Raw genomic sequence first — 24100 nt, forward strand, 5'->3', positions numbered from 1 at the left:
CTACAAGCCCCCTTCAGGCAGTTGTAGAGAGCAATAAGGTCACCCCTGAGTCTCCTCTTCTCCAGACTAAGCAACCCCAGCTCCTTCAATCAATGAAAAATTAATTCCATAAAAATTCTTTCAGCTTGGGAGAAGAAGCCTTAAAATCTCTGGGCAGTACATTAAAGAAGGCTATAAAGTAACTGGTGTTCCAGAAAAAGTAAATATTCAACATACTGCCCTTTTTCAGTACAAAAGTTAGGAGAAATCAGCAAATTGGGGGGGGGGGGAGCGAGAGAGAGAGATACTCTTTTTGCACAGTACAAATCTTTTGTCACACCATGCTGAAGAGAATGAGCAAATTTGGCTTCAAAAATCTACTGGCACAGGAATAAAAAAAGATCTCCTGAGGAATATGAAATACAAAAGAATTGAGCCTGATCAGGAAGCCCTTCAGCTACAAATTTCAGCACACTGGACATGTATTAAAGATATACGTTTGTCCTACTTTGAACTCTTTCCAGGAAGTCTTCCAGTAGCTACTATTATTAAAGGACTTTAAAAGAAATTGTCAGGATTTTTGTTTCACAAATGTACTGCTAGTGTAGGAAAAAAATGCACTCAATCTCTCATGCATCTATTCCTGTGACACACTTCCATGCTGACATTGATATCCTACTTCGTTTACTGCAGGTGGAAAGTAACTGGAAAGTACTTTATCACCCACATCTGGCAACACCAAAGTGGTAGATGATTTGTAAGATGTGGGCTTTTGAAGTGAACATCTACTACTACCCTCAGCGAGATTAGCATGGGTGACAGAACTACAGCTGCAGGAAACTGAACTTCATTGTGCACGCTGTCCCTTGAAGCACTGTGCAAAGCACAGAAATTATTGCTACATGCATCTGTGATTTTTATAGAAGCTTTAAGTATTTGTTTTTTAAAACAAGAAATATAAGCTATTAGCTGAGAAAGAGCTATAATAAATGATCACATTTTAAATATTAAAATCCTTTAGTCTTCTGAAATTATTGCATGCTTCTATGTTCCTAGACATATTCTTGAAATAACAAGGAATGGCTTTCTCAGTTTATAACTTCACTCATAGCAGCAATAAGCAATTACACTGAATTACCAAGTGATCAATAATAATGTCCTAATAGCAATAAAAATACTATATTGACTGTGATTTGAAAATACAGGAAGAAATGTATTGGTATAAAGTGGTTGCAGTACCAACCTACTTAAACCGTAGCTTCAGATGAGACTTTTCTGTAGTGCAGTTAAGTGGTTTATGAACCATCCAAGGAACAATTATGCTAAATGGGCAGTGAATTATGCTGCCCTCAGTAAATTTCAAGCAGGTTCTCTCATTTTTAAATTGTTGAAAAACACATCTCATCCACGTGGAATATACAAAATGTCTAATACATTCTTACTAAAGAATATCCTCTCTTTTTTTGCTATAATCTTTATGCTGTATGGGGTTTGGTACAGTGATACTGTGATTTGTTCCAGTGATTTTGCCTGAGCAAAATCATACCCCAGAGCAAGAACCAAATGTCTTCACTGTGGCTCCAGTTATACGTAGAAATACAACCCAAAATAAGGCAAACTGTAAGGTCCTCCACATAGGTCAGGGTAATCCCTAACATCAAAGAAAGGCTGGGGAATGATGAAATTAAGAGCAGTTCTGCAGAAAAGGAATTGCGGGTACTGCTGGATGAGAAGCTGGACATAAGTGAACAGTGTGCACTTGCAGACCAGAAGGCCAGTGACATCCTGGAATGCATCAGAAGCAGCACAGCTAGCAGGTCAAGAGTGGTGACTGCCACAATGCTCTGGTGAGACCTCCCCGGAGTACTGAGTCCAGCTCTGGAGCCCTCATCACAGGAAGGACATGGACCTGATAGAGTGAATCCAGAGAAGGGACACGAAAATGATCAGGGGGCTGGAACCCCTCTGCTACAATGACAGACTGAGGGAGTTGGGGTTGTTCAGCCTGATTCTACATAAAAATAGTAGTACTACTACTGGATACACCTGAATTGTGAGGTTTTGGGTTGGGGAAGAGGATCTGGTTTTGGAATTAATAAATTCTCAAAATGTAAAAAGTTATTATTTTTTTCACTCTTATTTTTTAAGTAGTCATTTGATTTTTCAAAAGGGGTTTTGTTTGCTTGTTTGTTTTGGGGTTTTGTGGTGGTGGGTTTTTGTTGTTGATTTTTTGGTTTTGGTTTTTTTTAATCAATATGCAACACTTTCTACATTACAATTCTTTAGGTCTTTCCCCAGTTGTGGCTCTTACATTCATTTTATAATGAACATGTTCTGGATTTTGTTTGCTGTTGTTGGGCTTTTGGCATAATCACCCTAAACATCATCTCTAGAGGCCTGAAAATGAAGTCATTGAGACCAATCATCCTCTCCTATTTATGTGAGGCATTTATATTCTCATTCTGTTTCTGGCAACGGGACTATGATACAAACTGCTTTGCTCAAAATTGAGCTTTTTTTTTTTTTAATCTGCTGAAATGACATGATTCAAAAGCAACCTCTTCTTTCCTCTTGAGAAAATAAATATCCCTATTCCTAAGGAGTACTCCATAGAAATCGGCCCTTTCAAAAACATGATGCTAACAACCAGTAACCAATAATAGCCTGAAATTGAATTAGTGTGCACCATGTAATCATCTGGGAGGAAATAGTCTATGGCACAGGAAAACTGAATATTCTCTCTAATACATAAACAGGGATTTTAAATATGGTCTTCCAAATCACTCTCAAAATAAAGAAATACACATTTGAGGGATTTAGGAGAAGAACTATCAGCGTAAACGTGAATTTTCTCTTTATGATGAAGTGATCCACAAGAGCATACGCAATTTATTACCACACTAGGGTTAGAGGGAGGTAAAATGGCAGCCTGCTGAAATCACTGCTTCATGATGGCAGATTTAAAGCTGCCCTGGAACAAGGTGTAACTTTTTCTAAAATATGAATATTGCTGGAGGGAACTTCTAACTCTGCTGCCTGAGAAAAAATGTTCAAGTTTGGTTTTAATATTTAATGAGTTCTCTATGATATTTCAAAAGAACGACTAGAAAGAGACCATTATAGAAGTACTCTCTTTTATGGATGACATGAAAGGGGTATGGATAGTTAAATTAACAGTTAATCAGGACTTCTGAGAGAATCTAATGCATTTATCATTGACTTTACAAACATGTTCTTGCAAATCAAGGAGATTTCTTTTCTCTTAGAAAGTAGAATTTTAGTCCCCTTTTTTCATCCATCAAAGCAGAAGGTTCGTGCTTGTCAAGAACCCTTATACCATGCAAAGAGAAGCTAGCACTTGATCCTTTTATTCTGCGAGGAATTTTCCTATTTTGTCCATTTGTTTTGATTTAATTTAAACAATATTTTATGGCAGATAAATTAATAAAAACCTAAAAAACAGAACAAACCACCAAACAATTGTTCCTAGATAAAATCTACAACTGTATTTGGAGGAAAGCAGAAGCCACAGCATAGAAGTAGTGCTGCAAGTGACTTATCACTTAACAGATTTTATAAATTAGCTAAAAGCAAATTTTGCCTCTTCTTGTGTCTTTCTGAGGAAGCTGTATGAGACATTAACATCTCAGACAACTATCTAAGATCAAAAGAGTTTTTGTCAGGCCAAGTCTCAAAAAAATCACTAAAAGAGAAAACCTTCAGAGCGTGCCACATGGTGAAAACAAACAGGCTTACGATACTTCAAATCCCATTAATAATTTACAAAGCAGAGTCAAATCCATATTCCTCAAGTGCATTTGAAGAATGCTTCCTGATGCATTTGCTAAGTGACTGGGAGTCTGTTAGTGTGTTTTTTACTTTGAAGGATGCGTTTTCCTCACATATTTTTGTGGGTGAACAAAGCTCCTGATGGTGTTAGGAACAAATCCCATCTTAAAAAGAGAAAAGGCAAGCTTTGTTTTGAAATAAAAGACTGAGCTAGATATATAAAAGAAGTAAGGCTTTGCATTTGTCCAATTAATTTAAATGCTACACAAAAGTATAAAATAATTAACATATAAAATTGCATATAGCTTCATTTCCTATAAACCCAAATAAATTTATGTAAACTAGCTCTTTAAAATGTGCACCAAGAAGTCTGACTTGCACACTAGATAGAATTTAAATTTTCTGATTATCATTAATTTATGTACTTCCACAGAAATTCATGGTGTTTCAACAAAAGCTGCTATTAAAATATATTCAAGAAACGGTACCAGGTAATGATCAGAATAAAAAAAAATCTAAAAGTGAAATGTTTGTAATAAAATTCTAAGGTACAGCATAGAAGGTAAATATCTCAGAATTTTTTATTTAGAAAACATATTTTCTCTCTGGAAGATCTATAGATAGATATATTGGAAAGAGAGTCTTCATGCAAGCAATATATGCTATATTACTTTTCCTATATTCCTTAGATGTTTAAATCTATTTGCTACAAATGTATGTGCATTTATGTAGTGTGTATTCTACCACACTTCAATGTTGTTTCGAAGAATTTAAGGCACTCCAGGAAGTTGCCAGTCTCTGAGGAAAAGACCTATAAGCTTCATATCCTCCACCTTTCTCAGCTTCTACAGTATCGCTTCATAGGGAAAGAATAGCAGAAAATACTTTTCAGTATTCCAAAATTATTTCAGCATATCTAAAATGAAGCAACAGAGTTTTGCTATAACGAACAACAAAACTCTTGTTAAAGCAACTAATAAATCACATGTACTGGAAAATCATAAAGAAACATCTGTTTTCTTAATATTTCTAGAATGTGCAAGTTCCCTGCATGTCAAAAATAATAATAAATAATCCAAAAAAGAAGAAAGAAGCACACCTCTCAACAATAATGATCATGATTTTGTATTTCCTCTACATGTTGTCCATATTTTGGATAACAAGCCTGTTGGAGCCAAACAACTTTTATCTATGTGAAGCTGCTGGAATGTGTAACTCATTCTGAACACAGCAGGCTGCTTCAAAGAAGGGGAAAAGCTATCTTATATCTCAGTAATTTGTAGCAATAAAAAGCTGTTAATAAATCAATGTCTCATCTGGAAAATAAATGTTTCAGTTTCACCTTGCACTTAAGCTACTGGCAAGACACTGACTTTCTATTAGATTGGCATGATGTCAGCCAGCCATGTACAGCAAACACTGCCTAAAAGACTAAACACTGAGTTCTAGGCTTATACTCACTAAACCCCCAAAATCAATCAAAACAAAACAAAGTCAGCCTGGTAATCTATAGGTAATTCAATATTCAATTTGTTTGAGAGAATCTGGACACCTGAATTCCCAAAATTCGTACCCAAGTAATTAATTCCTGTATTACAAATATTTACTCTAAGAATAGATGCCACCGGAATGTAGGGCAGATTTTCCTGAGTTGTGTCCCACTGGGTTCTGATTACTTCCAAGGACAGAGACTCCACAACCCTCTGGGCAACCTGTACCAATGTTTGAGCACACTCATAACAAAGAAGGCTTATTTTTTCTTCAGTTGAGATAAATTCAATGTGTTTTAGTTATGTCCATTGCCTCTTGCCCTGTCACTAGGCCCTATTGAAGAGAGTCTGTATCCCCAGGTCCCCTTCTGTTTAGCTGCTCTCCAGCCACTCCAACCCCAGCCTGCAGTGCTGCATGGGGCTGTTGTGGCCAAAGTGCAGGTCCTGTGCAGTAATAATTAACTGCCACACCCAACTTCAGAAATATTCCTGGGGAACTCTTCCCTGATTACCCAGTGGAGTTCAGTACATTGTGGGTTTTGGACATATAAAGAATTTTTCTGTAGATCTACCTGAGCTTGTGGCTTGCTATCTATAGACTGTTGTAATTCTCTTTACACAAATGCATGTTTAATATTTTAAAGATATAAGGATGATATCTGGATAAAAGAAAATCAAATTCTGTGGCCCACACAGTCACTTGCAAAATTCACCTCTTCTGTATTTTTGAATCTTAGCCTTCTTACCCAAGAAGGTACATCAATAACAACTTTTGCAGAAAAACATTCTTGAAATGATACTTAACCTACTTTTGACATTGAAATGTTCCATATTAATTGCAAATAGATATTCTACAGGGAATCAAAACACTTTGTATGAAAGTACATTTTGCACATTGAAATCTTCATTCCAGACAGAAAAAGGCTAAACACCATCCAAAATCCTATTCCTCTTAGAGAATGAACCAACAAAATATAGGTTTGTTTCTACTTATATCCTACACTTAGGTTTCTGCAATAATTACCGTAAAAGAGAATTTAAGATCCTAATTCTAGTTATTCTTTAAATAACATTTTCCTTTTTCACACCCTTCTTAAAATAAGACCCAAAAGATGATTGAGTGCTGCAGTTTGACTTGGCAGATTCTTCACACTTGTCAGTCAGCACCAATACTAAGGCACATATGGAGAGTGGGTAAGAGGGAAGAATGCATTATGGTTGATGAAATTATAAATAACCACAAATAGGCAATTTTGGGTACAACTTAATTACCTTTAAAGAATTTATTTTTTTAAGTTATATGAAGAAGAAAAAAAAAAAAAAAAAAAAGGCAGTAAAATGTATTCCAGCAAAAACAAGAGGTCCATTAAAATTTATAACCTAACTTTGTCCACTAGCAAACACGTTTGCTCAAGTATGGGAGCTAAAACTTTTTCTTCATCAGGCATAATATAATTTTTTCTTTGAGGGGAAAACAAATTCTTATCATTTCAGAAAAAGAAAATAGGGGTAAAATCAAGTCAATAATCATCTGCATTTGTTGGCCTGACAATAAATGTTGCACCTACCTAGCCTGTAAATCCAAACATGGTCTTCATGTTGCATTATGGGTTTTCAAAGCATATCCTGGTTAGGTAATGCAAACTTGTCATGCTGGCACGAAGTGCAGGAAAGTAAATTTAAAGTTAATAAAGAAATAACTTATCACTGACAGCTCTCAGATGACCTTTTTAACTACAGAGCAGGTATCTTTCCATAAAACATCATTTATTCCCTGTCTATGCTATTATGTATCTGCTGTGAGAATAGGCTGAGGGACCTGGGGTTGTTCAGCCTAGAGAAGACAAGAGAAAAATCTGGGGGGACCTTAGAGCTGCCTTCCTAAAGGGATCCTTTGGGAAGGCTGGAGAGGGACTTTTCATAAGGGTGTCTAGTAATAGGACAAGGGGGAATGGTTTGAAGCTGAGTGAGAGTAGGTTTAGACTGGGTCTTTGAAAGAAGTTCTTCAGTACAAGGGTGGTGAAACTCTGGAATAGGCTTCTGAGGGAGGTTGTGGTGCCTCCTCCCTGGGGTGTCCAAGGCTAGGTTGGATGAGGCCTTGAGTAGCTGAGTCTATCTGAGAGGTGTCTCTGCCTGTGGTGGGGAGGTTGGAGTAGATGATCTCTAAGATCTCTTCCAACCTAAGCCATTCTATGACTCTGTAATCATTGGTATCAAGACTGTTGATGCCACAATATTGTACTATTTACATCTCAACAAGTGATTGGCTCTTTTTCTGAGAAATAAGAACACAATGGACTTCCAAGGCACTGTATTACAGTATTACACTCTGAGACGTATTAGTCACAGGGCCAACTGCACTGTATCTCCTGGCTCTGATTCATCACTAAGTTGTTTCTACATTTTATTTGTGTAATATTCAGATAGAAAATTTTTTAAAGCACCTTTATGTAGTGAAGCAGAAATTAAAAACATCAAACTCAGAGCCAAAGATAGAAGTTCTCATTTGGAGCCCTGGCAAATGAGCAACAAAACTGACAGTATTTAATACTCAGCATGTTGTCCCAGGAATTGAGAACTTCTATTTGGATTCAGTTAAATGACATGGAAACAACATATAAAATACAGATTTGGTATGTCCAGGCTGTGTGGAAACTTCAATCAGACTCATAACAAACTTCGTACCTCGGATGTATTTTTTCCTTTTCCTTTTTCTGCAATACAAAAGTAAACCAGCAGCCCAAACAAGCAAAGCCTCCTCACTCCTGAAGAAAAATTACTAGGAAATACTAAATTAACATCTTCTGGCATCCCCCCAGCTAGGTGGTTCTCATTCAGTGTCCTTTCCTCATCCCTCTGTGCCACTGGTGGAGATGGAGGCAGAGAAAATCAGGAGTAAAGCTGAGCCTGGGAAGAAGGGAGGGATAGGGGGAAGGCATTTTTAACATTTGGTTTTATTTCTCATTAGCCTATTCTGATTCAAAATGGTAGTAAATTAAATTAATTTCCCAAGTGGAGTCTGTTTTGTCTGTGACAGTAACTTGTGAGTGATCTCTTCCTGTCCTTACATCAATCCACAAGCCTTTCATTATATTTTTCTCCTGTCCAGTTAAGGAGGGGAGTGATAGAGTGGCTTTCATGCACACCTGGCATACAGCCAGGGTCAACCACCACACATAAGAACCATGGGAATAGAAATAATTTCCAAACATCTGTTACTGGCACAGTGTTGCTACAAAAATCTGTTGTCATCCTGCTGGGTATATGCAAAACAGAAGATACCAACTGAGACTACAATCTCTTTGGGTGTTCATGTAGCCAACGAGCACTAATTCAGGCATCCCTGGAAACTAGTTTGTATGGTACATCACCATTTGAATTGAAGGGCTTGAAGATGTAGGTGCTTTTTTACAGCCCCAGTCTTTAATTCTTCTTCCTCTTTGTTGAGCTCTATGTGGCTTTTGTTGTCATTCTTTCATTTGTTTGTCTGGTTGTTTTATTTTTTTTTCTTTTGTTTTGGGCTTTTTGTTGTTGTAGTTTCTAATTTGTTTTGAGCCATTCTGTCAGGCTGTTTTGGAAGATTTTATTATCTTCTTTCCTTCAGCTCATCATGCTGAGCTATCCAAGTGTACTTTCAATTTTCAGCTGCCAACTAAGAAGGCCAAGGCCCTGATATTCCCCCCTCCTCTTCTCACTCTTTCTCCTGTGGTCAGCAACTTTTTGTTTTGTTTTGTTTTCCCTCCTCACATTGCGAAATAAGGTGCTGACCTAAGTGGGCTTGAGTGCTTTCAAAAGCTACTGGAAATAAATGGATAGCAAAACCACACAGACTTTCACAGGAACAGGCCAAAAGTTTAAAAACTGAAAATATCTTCCCATTAAATACCCCTAGAGAATGAACGGTTATACAGAGGATTGTTTTAAAGGGTGGTGTGTCTAAGTGTATACAAGACTCATTTAAACACCTTGCAAGCTGAATCATCATAGAATGGCTTAGGTTGGAAGGGACCTTAGAGATATATACTCCAACCTCCCTGTCATGAGCAGGGATGCCTCTCAACTAGACTCAGCTGCTCAAAGTCTCTCCAACATGGCCCTGAACACCCCCAGGGAGGAGGCATCCACAACCTCCCTGGGAAACCTATTCCAGAGTCTCACAACCCTTTTACTGAAGAACCTCTTCCTAGGATCCAGGCTAAACCTACTCTCCCTCAGCTTCTAACCATACCCCCTTGTCCTATTGCTGGATGCCCTTATGAAAAGTTCCTTTCCACCCTTCCTGTAGGATCCTGTTAGGTATTGGAAGGCAGCTCTAAGGTTTTCTCTCCTCTGGGCTGAATGACCCCAGCTCCTGCAGCCTATCCTCACAGCAGAGGTGTTCAGCTCTTGGATCATTTTCATGGCCCTCTTCTGGACTTGCTGTGACAGTTCTGTGTCCTTCTTATGATGGGGACACCAGAACTGAATGGAGTATTCAAGGTGGGGTCTCACATGAAAAGACAGAATAAAAGGGCAGAATCACCTTTTTTTTGCCCTACTGGCCACCCTCCTCTTGATGCAGCCTAGGATACAATTTGCTTCCTGAGCTGAAAGTTGCATTGTGTGGCCTTTTTCAGTAGAGTTAACAGAAAAGTTCTGGTCTCATTTTAAACAGATACTTAGGTTAATTGTTGTACTGGTTGAAAAAAATGTGCTTTGATGTGTAGGCAGAGCTGACTCTAACTAAAAGGGCAGGTAATGAAAAGTCTTGTTTAAGCTCAGAAGCCCTGTTAAGAAACAGATACTTGAAGCATGAGCGCACTTGAACACATACATAGCTTATTCCATTTCATTTAACTAACTCAGAACTTGGTGTAAATACATATAAACATATCCACTGGATAATGTTCAGAGTTGTTTTTCCACTACATATTTTCACTGCAAATTATCCCAAGGAGACAAAACTGATGAATATTTGTGAAGAAAAGGAAGGCAGGAATATTGCAATTAAAAAAAAATAATAATTAAAAATTGAAAGGTGTATATGCTGTAACATAACTAACTATTAAGAAAATCCAAAAGATGAGCCAAGAAGGCAGAGGGGATGGCAGGGGGAGAGGACACAGTAAAGAAAACAGGATGCCAAGGTTGCAAGATATCTGTTATCTTTAGCAGAAATATGACAAAGCTATTTATTTATGAAATACTACCCAAGAGGGATATGAAACATTGCAAGAGATGCTCTTAGAGAAAATACAGAAGTGCTAAAGGCGATAAGACAGAGGACCGATGTGGTGGGTTGAAATTCTTCCCCCAGCATTAACTTTGCCAGACCAACTCAGAAACACGAGAGCTGTATTTACAAACAAAACTACACTCTACAATGGAATGAAATGAATATGCACAAAATATACAGTATTTGCAATATTTACAGGTATTTACAATTAGCAAACAACACAAAAACACCCCTGGTCAAAGAGACCAGAGAAGCTGTTACACTGTCCTCCCCCTCTCCACCCCCTGTCCCAAGAGAGAAAGGAGCACAGAGAAAGCAGGGGTTAGACTGAACTGAAACAACACAGACATGGTCAGCCAAAAAGCAGGGCAGCTCACCAGAGGGAGAGGGATGCAGTACTAGCAAGAGCTCTCAACTTGTTGCCCTGAGGCGAGCCCCTAGCTCCAGCTGGAGAAGGGTGATGAGCTGGTTGAGAGCATATGGGTTAAGATTAAAGGGAAGACAGGGAAAGGAGATGTTACTGTAGGGGTATGCTACAGGCCACCTGACCAGCAGAACCAAGCAGATGAGGCACTCCATAGGTAAATAGAAGTGGCTTCACATTCACAAGCCCTGGTCCTTGTGGGGGGTTTGTGACATCTGCTGGAGGGCCAACACAGCTGCTCCTGGAATGCATAGATGACAACTTCCTCCTCCAAGTGGTAGAGGAACCAACAAGAAAAGGTGCTACGCTGGACCTTGTTCTCATTAATCGGGAAGGGCTGGTCACTAATATGAGGCTCAGGGATAACATTGGCTGCAGTGACCATGAAGCAATAGAATTTAAGATCCTCAGGGCAACTAGGAGGATGTATCCCATGCTTGCGACCCTGGATTTTAGACATGCAGACTCTGATAGCTTCAGGGATCTGCTGGCCAAAGTATTGTGGGACAAAGCCCTAGAGGGAAGAGGTTACACTGGTCAGTGTTCAAGGATCACCTTCTCTGTGCCCAGGAGCAACATACACCCACAAAGAGGAAAGCAGGAAAGAATGCTAGGAGACCTGCCTGGATGAGCATGGAGCTCCTGGACACACTGTCACACAAAAATAAACTGTACAAGGAGTGGAAGAAGGGACAGCTAGAATGGAGGGCATATAAGGAAGCTGCCCAAGAAGCAAGAGACCTGGTTAGAAAAGTTAACGCTTGGTTAGAATTAAATCTACTAAACATTTCTATAGGCATATTAATGGTAAAAAGAAGACTAGGGAAGGTGTTGGCCCCCTCAGAAAGGAAACAGGTAAACTGGTGACGAGCGACATGGAGGAGACTGAGGTTCTCAATGACTTCTTTACCTCAGTCTTCACTGGCAAGGGCTCCAGCTGCACTCCCAGAAGAATGGAAGATTCACAGGAATCACAGGGGTTGGACTAGATGATCTCTAGAGGTCCCTTCCAACCGCTAACATCCTGTGATTCTCTTGTCATTTTTTTAAGATAATGTCATGGACTGGAAGAAGGAACTGCCCATTGTGAGTGAAGATCAGGTTCACTGGAGCAGTTCTCCTATGGGGATAGACTAACCACATAGGGAGAATTCCACACACAAGAGTCAGTCACTCTCTCAAGATCTTTGTCAGAATTTTCTTCTTTTTTCCATTAATAAAGATCTACTTAGTTTGTGTTCTGCTTTTCAGTCTGTAGTGTAAAATTCAAATGTCACTGTTAGCTGGTTTTACCAGAAGAACATGGCCTTATAGAACAGCCAAGTTTACCCTCTTGGTATAAGAAGATTCAATATTAATTGTTATGCTAAGCTTCATATAAGACAGAAAACATCGCAGAAGGAATGGAAAGGGATCTGAGGAGCAGCCGTAATCATTTGGCCTTCACAACAGATTTTGGCAGTATGCACAGCTTCAACATTACCCAGGCAGCCTAACAGATGCTACAATCTCAGGGCCTGCTATAATATGGATGATAATTCTGAATACACATCACATTTCATGGTCAAGAAATCTGCAGATAGAGGTAGCTACACTGAACAATAATCAAATATTTCCTAGGAAACTATTTTTCACTTATTTTGTTACAAACTATGCAAATTAACATTACACACTTGGGGCGTGGGGGGTGGGCAGAGGGGAAGAGGTAATAATACCATGGTGTTTAGGCAACTTTCTGCTTCAAACTGAGTTCTTAGAATCAAAGAACTTTGGAGATAAGTCTTCAAAGTCTCTTCATTGTATGTTTTTCCATTTTCTTGAAGACAGAACTAGAATAGAATAGAATAGAATAGAATAGAATAGAATAGAATAGAATAGAATAGAATAGCTGCACTCACTGCAGTTCTAGTTTTTTTTTGGTTGTTGTTGATTGTTTGTGGAATTTTTTTTTCTTTAAATATCTCTTTAGATACCTCATATTTGTTCAACAAAGGTAAGGTGGCATGAAAGATATCAACCAGAAGGCAAATTTCTGAAGTTAATAAATAAGAACCTAGAACATTAGGAGACAGAATTATCTGAGTATTTCGCTACTGAAGTATACAGACAGTAACCATGAAGTTTGATAATTTAAGAGAGAAATCATGTTAAACTTGGTCTCAGGCAAAAATGCTAGACTGTGGGTCCAATAACACTAATGTAATCTCAGCAGGAAAATATAAATACCTTCTCATGGTGTAGGATACTGTTCAAGTTGCTGGGCCTTCTGAATTTCGACAGAACCAAGCTTTTTCATCAAGATAGAAAAGCTGTTTCTTTTTTGCTGCTTATTTAAAAGGATTTTCATTCAGAGAGTATTAGTAAGCTACTTGGGGAGGCAGGGGGAATCATAATTATCAGATCACAAAAAGCAACACAGGTCCTAGAGTTCTTTGTGTAAGCTTCTGCATCAATATTTTCCTTACAGGTTTAATATCAAACCAAGCAGGCAGTATTTAGGGACTTAGCTGCAACTAACATTGACTTTATACTTACCCCAAGCCATAGTGTTGGTATTTAAAAGAGAATGATACTGAAATTCATTTTAGGGTCTACTTCACTCACTACATGGTTTTACAAACAACTCACTGACTAACATCACATCAAGTAGTCTTTTATGCCACCTGCATGAGACATACATGATGATCTAATCCAACTCCTCTTTCAAACTTAAAGGCTGTGAACACACACACACAACCAGAGCAGATTTTTAACCTCAGAGGTAGTAACACTGTACTATTCATTTATCCCTTAGAAAAAAACATGACCAAAATAGATATGATTATCTTCAGTTTCTCTCTTATAACCAAAATATATCAACAGCATGGATGAGAAGTTGGACATGAGCCAGCAGTGTGCACTTGCAGCCCAGAAGGCCAGTGACATCCTGGGCTGCATCAAAAGAAGTATGGCCAGCAGATGGAGAGAGGCAATTCTGCCACTTTATTCTGCTCTGGTGAGACCTCACCTGGAGCACTGTGTCGAACTCTAGAGCCCTCAAAACAGGAAGGACATGGACCTGATGGAGCAGGTGCAGAGGAGGGCCATGAAAATGACCAGGCGCCTGGAACACCTCTGCTACAAGGACAGGCTGAGGGAGCTGGGGCTGTTCAGCCCTTGTCCATGTGCTTTGCCTAACATATTTCCTAAAACTGTATCAACAGTATAGACTTAACATCTAGGGCAACCATTGCAGCAGATGGCACATTATGCATCTCAGATAGTGAGGGCAATGTGTGCTGGTATCCACTAGGCCGATTAGCATCACTTGCCTTGTGCCAAGGATTTCCTCTTGTTTCTGGCCTGGAGTTCCCATGTTCTGCTTTGGGATAAGCAGGGTACAATTTTAATGGGGATTTAGAAATAAGACTTCTGTTATTACTAATAGGAGATGCATGACTAATTCCCAGTGCATGTGGTAGAAGGAGGACCTGAGGGTCTGTTCTGCTTTCAGTAGCAGACTGATTTTATTTCAAAACCTAAATAGGACTCTTGAAAATAACAAATTGAAAGCCTGATATGGCAGATAAATTAACCTCCTAGACTTTTCCCTGTCTCTACTTAGACTTTAGCATCCAGTACAGAGAAAAACAACATTAACTTATATAATATTTCTTTCTGCAAGCATGCAAGCCACAAAGCAATAACCTAGATGCAGTGAATGGATATTTTTTAATGTATTACATATTTCCACGGTGAAATAAAAGGAATTAATTCACAAGAAGCTCATCACTGTATTTCAAAATAAGCAAAAATCACTACATATGTAGGAGGCCAAAGAATATTGTTTTATGGCACTTAGTTTGTCAGATTTAAACAGGTGGTACACCACTAGAGAATTACTAGCTAAACCAGTTTCTCAGTTTCAACGGGCTTGTAGAGGATAGATTCACACATTCAGAATTTCATATGAGAAATTAAATATGTGATTAATATTTTTCAAATAATGAATAATAATTGTAACAAAGATGCAACCTGAATAGGGAAGAAAAGGTGTCATGTATATATATTGTATAAGCATTGGCAATTCTTAAATTCCCAGTTTCACACAGAGGGGGAAAAAAAATAACATGACAAAGTGTGATCCAAGTGAAAACACAGATTTAGGAATGTGCGTGGCTATAACTGTAATCATCCTTCTCCCCTAAAGACCACAAACTGCTACTGTAAGAGGCAACAGAAGAGTGAAAACTAATCTCAAGGAAGAGTAGACAAGTCAAATACCTAGTCAGTGAAACTTGTTCTCTGAGATCCAAAGAACAATTCTTTGTTTCACTTGGCATTCTACCAAGCATACACAATAAAGGAGGAAAAAATGAATTCTGCTTCAGTAAGGAAAAAAAAAAAAAAAGAAATGGCTTCAATGCAATGAAAGTTGTAAACTGTGTCTTCTCCACTGTTTCACAGAGATACTTGTAAGAGCTGTTTTCTAAATATTCACTGGCAGGCTGTAGTGTAGGTGAAGAATTGCAGATGGACTGCAAACTATTTTCAAACTGTATAGCTGCTTCTCACTATAGAGTGGGCACTGATACCTCTAGCAAGATATGACAGGCTTGCCCATGTGAACAGGAAGAAAAATGACTGCAGTGTTTAAGATACACTATCAGTCTTTCTAGGGTTTTTAAGAAAGCTTGTGGATAGGATTTCTTGCAAGAACTTTAGCTCTGGAAATCTGTTGGCGAATGACTACCTTCCAACTGGTCACTGTGTTTTGGATGACATGTTGACTTTGTAACTATAAGATCAAACTTGCTGACAATATTGTGCTTATTGATATGAGATCTAAAATTTTTAGGTATTGTCAAGCTGTTATTCTGGAAAATAATATCTATAACCACCCAGCTATTTAGCAAGAGGATTTTGCTGATGCAGAATTAGAGACTTTCCAGCAATTTCCTATGTTTCCCCATCACTGGTAATTCATGTGACAGACAAACCTAAAGGATTATGAATTTCTCATGAACCATTGAAGTTGCTCATGTAGTTACCTTTCTCAAAAAAGTGTATGTTTCTGTCTGTTATTATTATTTTATCAGACACTAAAGTTGTATCTTTCCTATGGACGTCATAGCTTGTCTTCATATATAAGTTAAAGGGCTGTACAGAAATATTAACTAGCATGTATTTTTAAGGGACATAAGTGCCTTTAGAAAGACCATCTAAAATGTTAAATTCAACACCTGCAATTACTTTACATACAATTATGAGGACAGTCTTCTATCAAAGTTTGCAGGGTGTTTACACATATCCTAATAATGGAAGGCAAGTTTTTATAACATTTTAAGAGCAAAGTATGGATTCTCTTGAAACAAAAGCAAAGGAAATGGCCTGTCTCTTCCCTGTAATCCTGCAATTAAGGTGCACTTTACCACTGACTAAAGCCAGAATCCAAGAATTATCATCTAGGTTTATCAGTGAAATGCATCATATAACAACAGGAGCTACTATGATTCTTCCCCCCATCATACTGGCATATCCATTTTCATCTCCATGTCATATAAGCTGCCTGAACTGTGCCCATGAATTTTAAAGCACTTAGGTCACATTAGGGTCTCTTTCCTCTTGCTGAGATAATGAAAGAAGTGGAAGACTGAACACTTGAAATTAGGGTCCTAAATTAAAAACAAATAAATGAAAATACCTTAGTTAATATATCTTTCTCCTCTTAAAAAATATAAAGCTATTCTGAATATTGAAATGCTGGTTTGGTGTGGTTGGTTGGTTTGTTTGTCTCGTTTGGCCTTTTCTTTGTTGTTGTTGTTAATTGGATAATGATTTTTTTCTTCATTACCCTGGTATCCTGGGATGAATCAAGAAGGGTGTGTCCAGCAGGTCTAGGGAAGTTCTTCTACCTCTCTACTCTGTACTGGTGAGACCATACCTGGAATGCTGTGTCTAGTTTTGGGCTCCCCAGGTCAAGAAAGACAGACAACTGCTGGAGACAGTCCAATGGAGAGCCACAAGGATGATTAGAGGGCTTGAACATCTCCCCTATGAAGAGGGACTGAGATCCCTAAGGCTGTTTACTCTTGAGAAGATTGAGAGGGGATCTCACCAATGTGTATAAATATCTGAGTGGTGGGCATCAAGTGATTGGGGCCAAGCTCTTTTTGGTGGTACAAACTTGGAGGAACAATGGGTTCAAACTTGAACAGAGAAGATTTCACCTCAACATGAGGAGAAACTTCTTTACAGTGAGGGCAATGGAGCCCTGGAACAGGCTGTCCAGGGAGGTTTTGGAGTCTCCTTCTCTGGAGACATTCAAAACCCACCTGGAAGCATTCCTGTGCAGACTACCCTAAGTGATCCTGCTTTGGCAGGGCACTTGGAGCCAATGGTCTCTTGAGGTCCCTTACAACCTCTAATATGCTGTGATACTGTGATTATGAACACGGAAAATGGGAGTTATTTTCATCTCAGAAGACACTAATACCTGTACCAAAAACAGAGATTAAAATTTTGTTTGGAGATTGTGTGTTTATAAGAATGGGACACAAATAAGAAGATTAGCATGAAAATAATAAAACTACTTTGTTCATGTATTACTTACAGCCTTCATAAATATCTGTTGGTATGTGGACTGCTGCATGCTGGTAAGATGTCTGCCGTCGGAAAACAGGATCTTCTTCAAACACAGGCCTGATTCTCTGGCTGCCAGATTCTGTGTCATTTTTTTCAGGCTTGTTAAAGAAAGACATGTAAAGGGCAACATGTTACAAAGCATGTTAAAAAAAAATACATTCACATTTGCCTCTTACATAAAAGACTCAGCCTAACACCTTACATATCTAAATTTCATAAGTGCCTAGAAGTTTTACAATGCAATGCAGATTTATTTGATTTTGTTATTTGTAATTAATTGTCCTGAATCTTAAATACAAATCTGTAGATCATATAGTTGTATTGATTAAGCCGACTGGCCCTGGGTGTACCTGGGGGGTGGTGCAGGAGGGTGGAGAAGTCTGTTGTGTTACTGCAAACTGATCTTGCTTTGGGGGAGAAGAGATAGTAAATTATATGTGCTGCATGATGATAATTCTTAATGAGCATGATATAGATGGTGTAGAATAATGGGTGAAGAGTGTATCACTTTGAGCTGACTGGCCTCACTAGAAGGGACAGGGCTACCCCTCACCACCCACAGTGGCACAGCGACAGCTAGATCATCTATTCTGCACCATGCTGATACTGTGCTCACTGCATGACAGGAAGGGGTAAATCACAAATCTTTAAATGGTACTACTAGTACACATTTAATAAATAGACTTTTTGAGAAGCAGTGGTGCACACCCAGACAAAGAAAGGATATGAAAGCTTCTTAGAACTTCTGGTTGAAACAGATTTTGTTGATTAGTTTAGTTTAATTATAAATTTCAATTAAATTTCATGTACTCTCTTACATACAAATGCCTGGGTGGAAAGGTTCCCAAATAATCAGGGTCTCATAATCATCTGCCTGCCTTGGATTCCCAGCCTCCTTCATATGTCTGCACCCCAGCTTCTTCAGTTCTTCCAGTTCACTTAGTCATTTGGGCAAATATTTTTTAAAAAATTGAAAAGCAGAGAATTTTTCTCACTCAGCTACAAAAATTGCACAAGGTATGGAAATCAAGGAGGTAGAGTTCAGACCAAAGGGAAGGTGATACTGTCTTTACATGGCTCAGCTGAAGCTGTAACAGGAGGCTCCATGGCATGAGTAGACTGCCACTTAAATCAGTAATTAATCAATTATGTTACCAAATGATTAGCCAGGCTGGCTACTCTTTTTACACTTGCCCTGTGTCTGATCCCCTGTCACAGACGGCAGAAGGTAAGCTTGTTCAGCTCCATGTATCCTTATCTGCTTCTTCACAGGGTTGCAGATAAATCTTATTCTAAGCATAGATTCACATGCTGCCTGAAGTAAGCAGCAGTTTCTGATGGATTTCAGAGAGGTGGTTTCCCTTGGAAACACAAAGGACAGAACTCATCTAATCAGTGACATCCACAACAACATAGCAGTGTTGACCTCATCACTCCAGGCTGCCTTCATAGTCAGTGAAGAGAAATGGGCATTTTCAGAGTGCAATTCATCTCATCTTAATTAGATACCTATTCTCCCATGACATCAATCATGCCTTAGAATTGCCTCCTATTTTCCACTGACTATAAAAGTAGCCTTAGGGCAAGTTGCCTAGATGCAGAAGTCTGTAACACAGCTGTCTAGAATTAGGTGAGATGAATCCCACAATACAAGTGTATTATACTTATGGAAGAAAAGGAGGTGGGTACTAATTTTGACTACTTTTATGAAGCATAACTGCTGAATATTTTGCTAAATAAGTTAAAGTCCTTACTTTGTGCTTCACTCTGTTGGATGAGACAGAAGGAAAAGCATAACTTAATACTCAAATAAGATGATATTTTATCTTTAAGGAAAACTCTAACCAGGTAAAGTCCAGGTATACCATGGCATTAAATAATATACATTGATACGTGCAAATTACTTAAAACCACTATCTTCCTAAGAACATGACCTTAGCCCACAAGTTGCCTTTTACTTTCACGTGTGGTATTATTTTCACTAACAATTTTTGTGGACACAGCAACCTCAGTTACAGAGGTTCCCCGAAGAACTCTGAATGTCACAGAATCATATGATGTTAGGGGTTGGAAGGGACCTCTAGAGATAATCCAGTCTGACACCCCTGCTAAAGCAGAATGATCTAGGGCCGGCTGCACAGGAACACACCCAGGCAGATTTTGAACATCTCCAGAGAAGACAACTCCACAACCTCTCTGGGCAGCCTGTTCCAGTGCTCTGTTGCCCTCACCACAAAGAAGTGGCCTGTCACATTGAGGTGTAATCCCCTGTTTTTCAGCTTATATCCATTCTTTGTTCTATCACTGGGCACCACTGAAAAGAGACCATCACCTTCATCTTGCCCCCCATCCCTCAGACATAAGACAATAATGTTTTAGTTTTGGAATGTGCCATTCTCTAAAATCTACCAGAAGGTTAAACTGTGTATTGAGTATGGCTGAGATTGAGCTAACTTTCCTCAAAGCAGCCCTCATAGTGCTGTGCTTTGTATTGGTAGCTAGAAAGGCCTTGATAACACTACAGTGCTTTGGCTACTGCTGCGATGCAGGCACAGCATCAAGGCTTTCTCTCCAAACTACCTCCCAAAGGCCAGTAGAGGTGGGCAGGAGTCTGGGGTCAACCAGGAAAGCACATCCAAGCTGACCAATGAGATATTCCATACCACATGATATCATGCTCAGCAATACAAGCTAATAGAAAGGAAGAGAAGACAAAGGCCTGCATTATTAAGGCATTTGTCTTCTGGAGCAATCATTATATCCTAAGGCCCTACTTCCCATGAAATAGCTTGACATCACCTGTTGATGGGACAAAGAATAAGTTTTTCCTTTCTTTCCATGCATAGCCTTTGCTTTTCTTTATTTCAACTGCCTTTATCTAGACCCTCAAGTCCTCTGTTTAACATATTTCCTCTCCACTGTGCTGCTGGGAAAGAAGACAGAGAAGCTTTATGTACTTGGAAGCAAGTCAAAGTCAACCCTCTACAAACTATTATAACTTATTTTGAAATGTACAAACTGGAGCCAGAGTCAGTAACAGTTTATGCATTCTATGACTAAACAACACAGAGATCCTTTCAGACAATGTCATCTGGCTCAATCTTTAGATTTTTGGTGCAATATATTTTTTTTCTCCCTCCCTGTAGAACTAGAATATTATACATTAAGCAAAATATGAAGTTCTTTTCACACATTATCTTTTGACTTCCTGCAGCTCAATGTAATGAGTTTATCTAGTTCTCTAAATGCAATTTCAATAACCATGTGAGAAAATTTGTCTCCTATCTGAAAGATGCTTGATTTTAAAAAACCCTAACACTCCAATTACTGAAATTAATACCAATGACTGCAAATTCTCAATGTTTTCACAGACTGCTTCATACACACACAAAAAAGGATCATCAAGACACATTATTACAATAAAACACCAGAATTAATGGGTGTCTAAAGTTCTCTTCCAACTAGATTTACACAGTAAATATTTTGGAGTGAGAGGGGATGATAAAAGAGAAAGATGGTAAACCACAAGGTCCATCCTATCAGGTCTTGCACAGAAGTTTTCATACCATAGTATATTTACTTTTCCTGAAGCATTTGAACACAGGATCATCTTTCTTCTGCTTTGTATTTAAATTTCAGTCCAAGTAATAGATACTAGCTTTCAGTCTCTTCTATTACTCATGTGCTATGGAAGAAGTCTGCTTCCAGAATTTGATTAAACTTTGTTGAAACTGAAAGAGCTTAAATAATCCATGTGAATGCCTTAAACTATCAAATGTAATGTCTGCTTACCATGTTTCTAACAGCATACTTACAGAGGCTCCCCCCAAAAGGCCTGTGATAAAATTCCGCTCCGTTATTCTTTCTACCGTTATACCATGATACCGAAACAAGAACATGAATCTAAAACCTCAATTCAAGTGATGCAGAACAGTGGATGTCCCAGAACTACATAAAGTAATGTAGAAGCTTTCATATCCTATTGTTGACTTTTCTTGAGAATATTTTGTGATGTACAGCTCTGATATTGAATCTGCCCCTAAAAAAAGAGACACCAAATGACAAAACCCTGTAAAAGTTTTGCCATTTTCTTCAGGGGGTGATGGATTTTACTGTTAAATCTAAAGGTGTCTGAGCTAATCTGCACACAACAGAAAATTATTAGAAGAATCACAGGTAAATTAGTGTTGTACTCACTTGGGCCACTACCTCCTAACCAGTCAAGACTAATGCTGGGCCAGGCTTTACACATCCAATGTTTATAGTGGATCCTTCTATACAAACTTAAAATAATTTTGGTTTCTATTTGTCAAAATTATGATTTTAAAGTCACTTTTGTCTTAACTAGGAAAGATAAGGAAAGATTAAAAAGGAAAACTTCAATGATATTAATTATTTTAGGTTGGTATATCTATTAAAAGCCTGACCGATTATGCCATTGGTTGGTACAGTTTCAGTACAGAGTTAACCATTTTTTTTTCAAGAAAGCAGCAAAACATATTTTGAAGGAAAGTAATCCAGCAAGTGAATATAATTAAAATCCAACTCCAACCAATTTTTCTCTCGAGTCAGAAGTTGAAATATAATCAATACTGGCACAGGAAAATCCCACAGGAGATACTGTCCAATGATTAATTTTCTCTGTATTCAAACCTGGCCTTCACTTATTGAATTACATTGTTACCTACCACTGACAGTCAGCAAAACATCTTACTCATTTCTCTGCAATGAATCTCCAGACCTATTTCTCCCTCCCTCATGAGACAAACTCATTCCATTTCTCTTTTTGTCTCACATTTGTGCCATTTTACAGTCTGTTGTTTGTTCCTTTTAAAATAGAGTATATTTTCACATCTCTATTGCTCACCAACAAAACAAAGGTCAATTGATGACAAAAATTCAGGTGAAGTGGATTCTTCTGTAGCTGTTCTTTGTGGTCTTGGCTAACCCAATTTTGGCATGATCTAAAATAAAAAGGAGGTTTACATTCTGATTTTTTTAAGTCCAATACAGCTGCCAATTTCACTTTCTATTATCACAGCCAGAGGGAGACCAGTGGATTTTATTTCTTTACTAACTTCAGTTGTTTTGTGAAGGCAAACTCTTTTCGGGATCAGTGTAGAAGTGGGTCAAAGCATCAGAACATATTTTGTATGAGAAAAAAGAATTATTTTTTTTTTTCAAATTCCTGAACTATTATCCAGCAAGAAGTAAGGACACCTGTCTGCTTCCATACCCATGTAAACCAGAAAGCAGATGATTACTTCTTTTCACCCTAGTATCCCTGGATTCAGTTTTGCATAACATTTCACCGTTCCTACAGTTTTAGCAAGACCAAAATTCTATTATTCCATTTATTCATAGAATCACAGACTGGTTTGGGTTGGAAGGAACCTCCAAAAGGTCATTTAGTTAAAACTCCCTCTATAGTGAGCAGGGACATCCTCCACTAGATGAGGTTGCTCAGAGCCTTGTAGAGACTAACTCTGAATATTTCCATGCATGGGGCCTCAACTAAATCCCTGGCCAACCTGTCCCAGTGTTCCACCATCCACACAGCAAAGAATTTGTTCTAACATGCAATCTAAATCTCTTCTTCTCTAATTTAAACCATTTTCCCTCAGCCTATCACTACAGGCCTTTGGAAACAGTCCCTCCACAGCCTTCTTGTAGGCTCACTTCAGGTACTGCAATGTCACCATTACGTCACCTTCTCTCTTCCAAAAGTTTTATATTTTCACCTACAGGTTTCCAGGTTTTTGGTTTGTTGTTGTTGTTGTTGTTGTTGTTGTTGTTGTTGTTGTTGTTGTTGTTGTTGTTGTTTTCCTTCTCTGAATATCTACTGAAATTTTGAACTGTAAAATTTTGAACAGCTGAGTCTCACTGCCCATGTTTCTTTTGGTGTTCTGTTCTGCTCTGTACAAAGATATGGTTTTATATAAAAAATATCCACAGAATTTTTGCTGCACTCAGGTCCTTACTCAAAATAAGGTATGCTGTTCTGTTGTGTTTCTTTAACCCTTCTTGAGGAAAGTAATTCAGCAGAACTATGTACACAGCTCCTTCAACACTGCTGATGGCCCCATTAAAATCTACAACTCAACCTGAGAAGGAGAGTAAAATAAGATGTTGCTTGAAGCACATGGCTCAGCAATATGCCTGCAGCAAGCAAAAGATGGGAACAGGTCTTATAAAGACAAGATAGAGGGAAGTCAATTTTGAAGAGGCAGAATTTCTAATAGCCACAGCATTCTCACTGCATTTTAGATAATGTCATGAGTGCATGGGCTTCTGATAACTGTTTCTATTATCTTTTTGATAGATGTGATTTTCCAGCTGTGGAAACATTGCCAAATGCATGTAAGTGGTTGTGACAACTGTAAACAGTTTACTTCACTTTTTTTTGTGTGGCAGTGGGGGACTGCAGCCTTCATTCAGCTACACTAAGATTTTAAGTTATGCTCTTCTCTATACTCTGAGAGACAAAACTCAATGATAGAGTTACAAAACCACTAAGAAAATAGTTGGCTCAGAACATCAATATTCTTATGTCATCTGGTTAGACAACAAAAGGATGTC

The 24100-nt window shown here is 38.4% G+C and overlaps 1 protein-coding gene across 2 annotated transcripts in view; it reads right to left on the reverse strand.

The window, feature by feature from the left end:
- The window catches only part of CACNA2D1 (calcium voltage-gated channel auxiliary subunit alpha2delta 1), a 361672-nt gene that overhangs the window by 136856 nt on the left and 200716 nt on the right, over positions 1–24100 (reverse strand). For both annotated transcript variants that reach the window (XM_054179081.1, XM_054179082.1), the window contains exon 6: positions 17490–17619. In XM_054179081.1, coding sequence (XP_054035056.1) covers positions 17490–17619 — 130 coding nt within the window. The remainder of the gene's footprint in view (positions 1–17489; positions 17620–24100) is intronic.

The sequence above is a fragment of the Dryobates pubescens genome, chromosome Z (assembly GCF_014839835.1).
Source record: "Dryobates pubescens isolate bDryPub1 chromosome Z, bDryPub1.pri, whole genome shotgun sequence".
Classification (NCBI taxonomy): Eukaryota; Metazoa; Chordata; class Aves; order Piciformes; family Picidae; genus Dryobates; species Dryobates pubescens.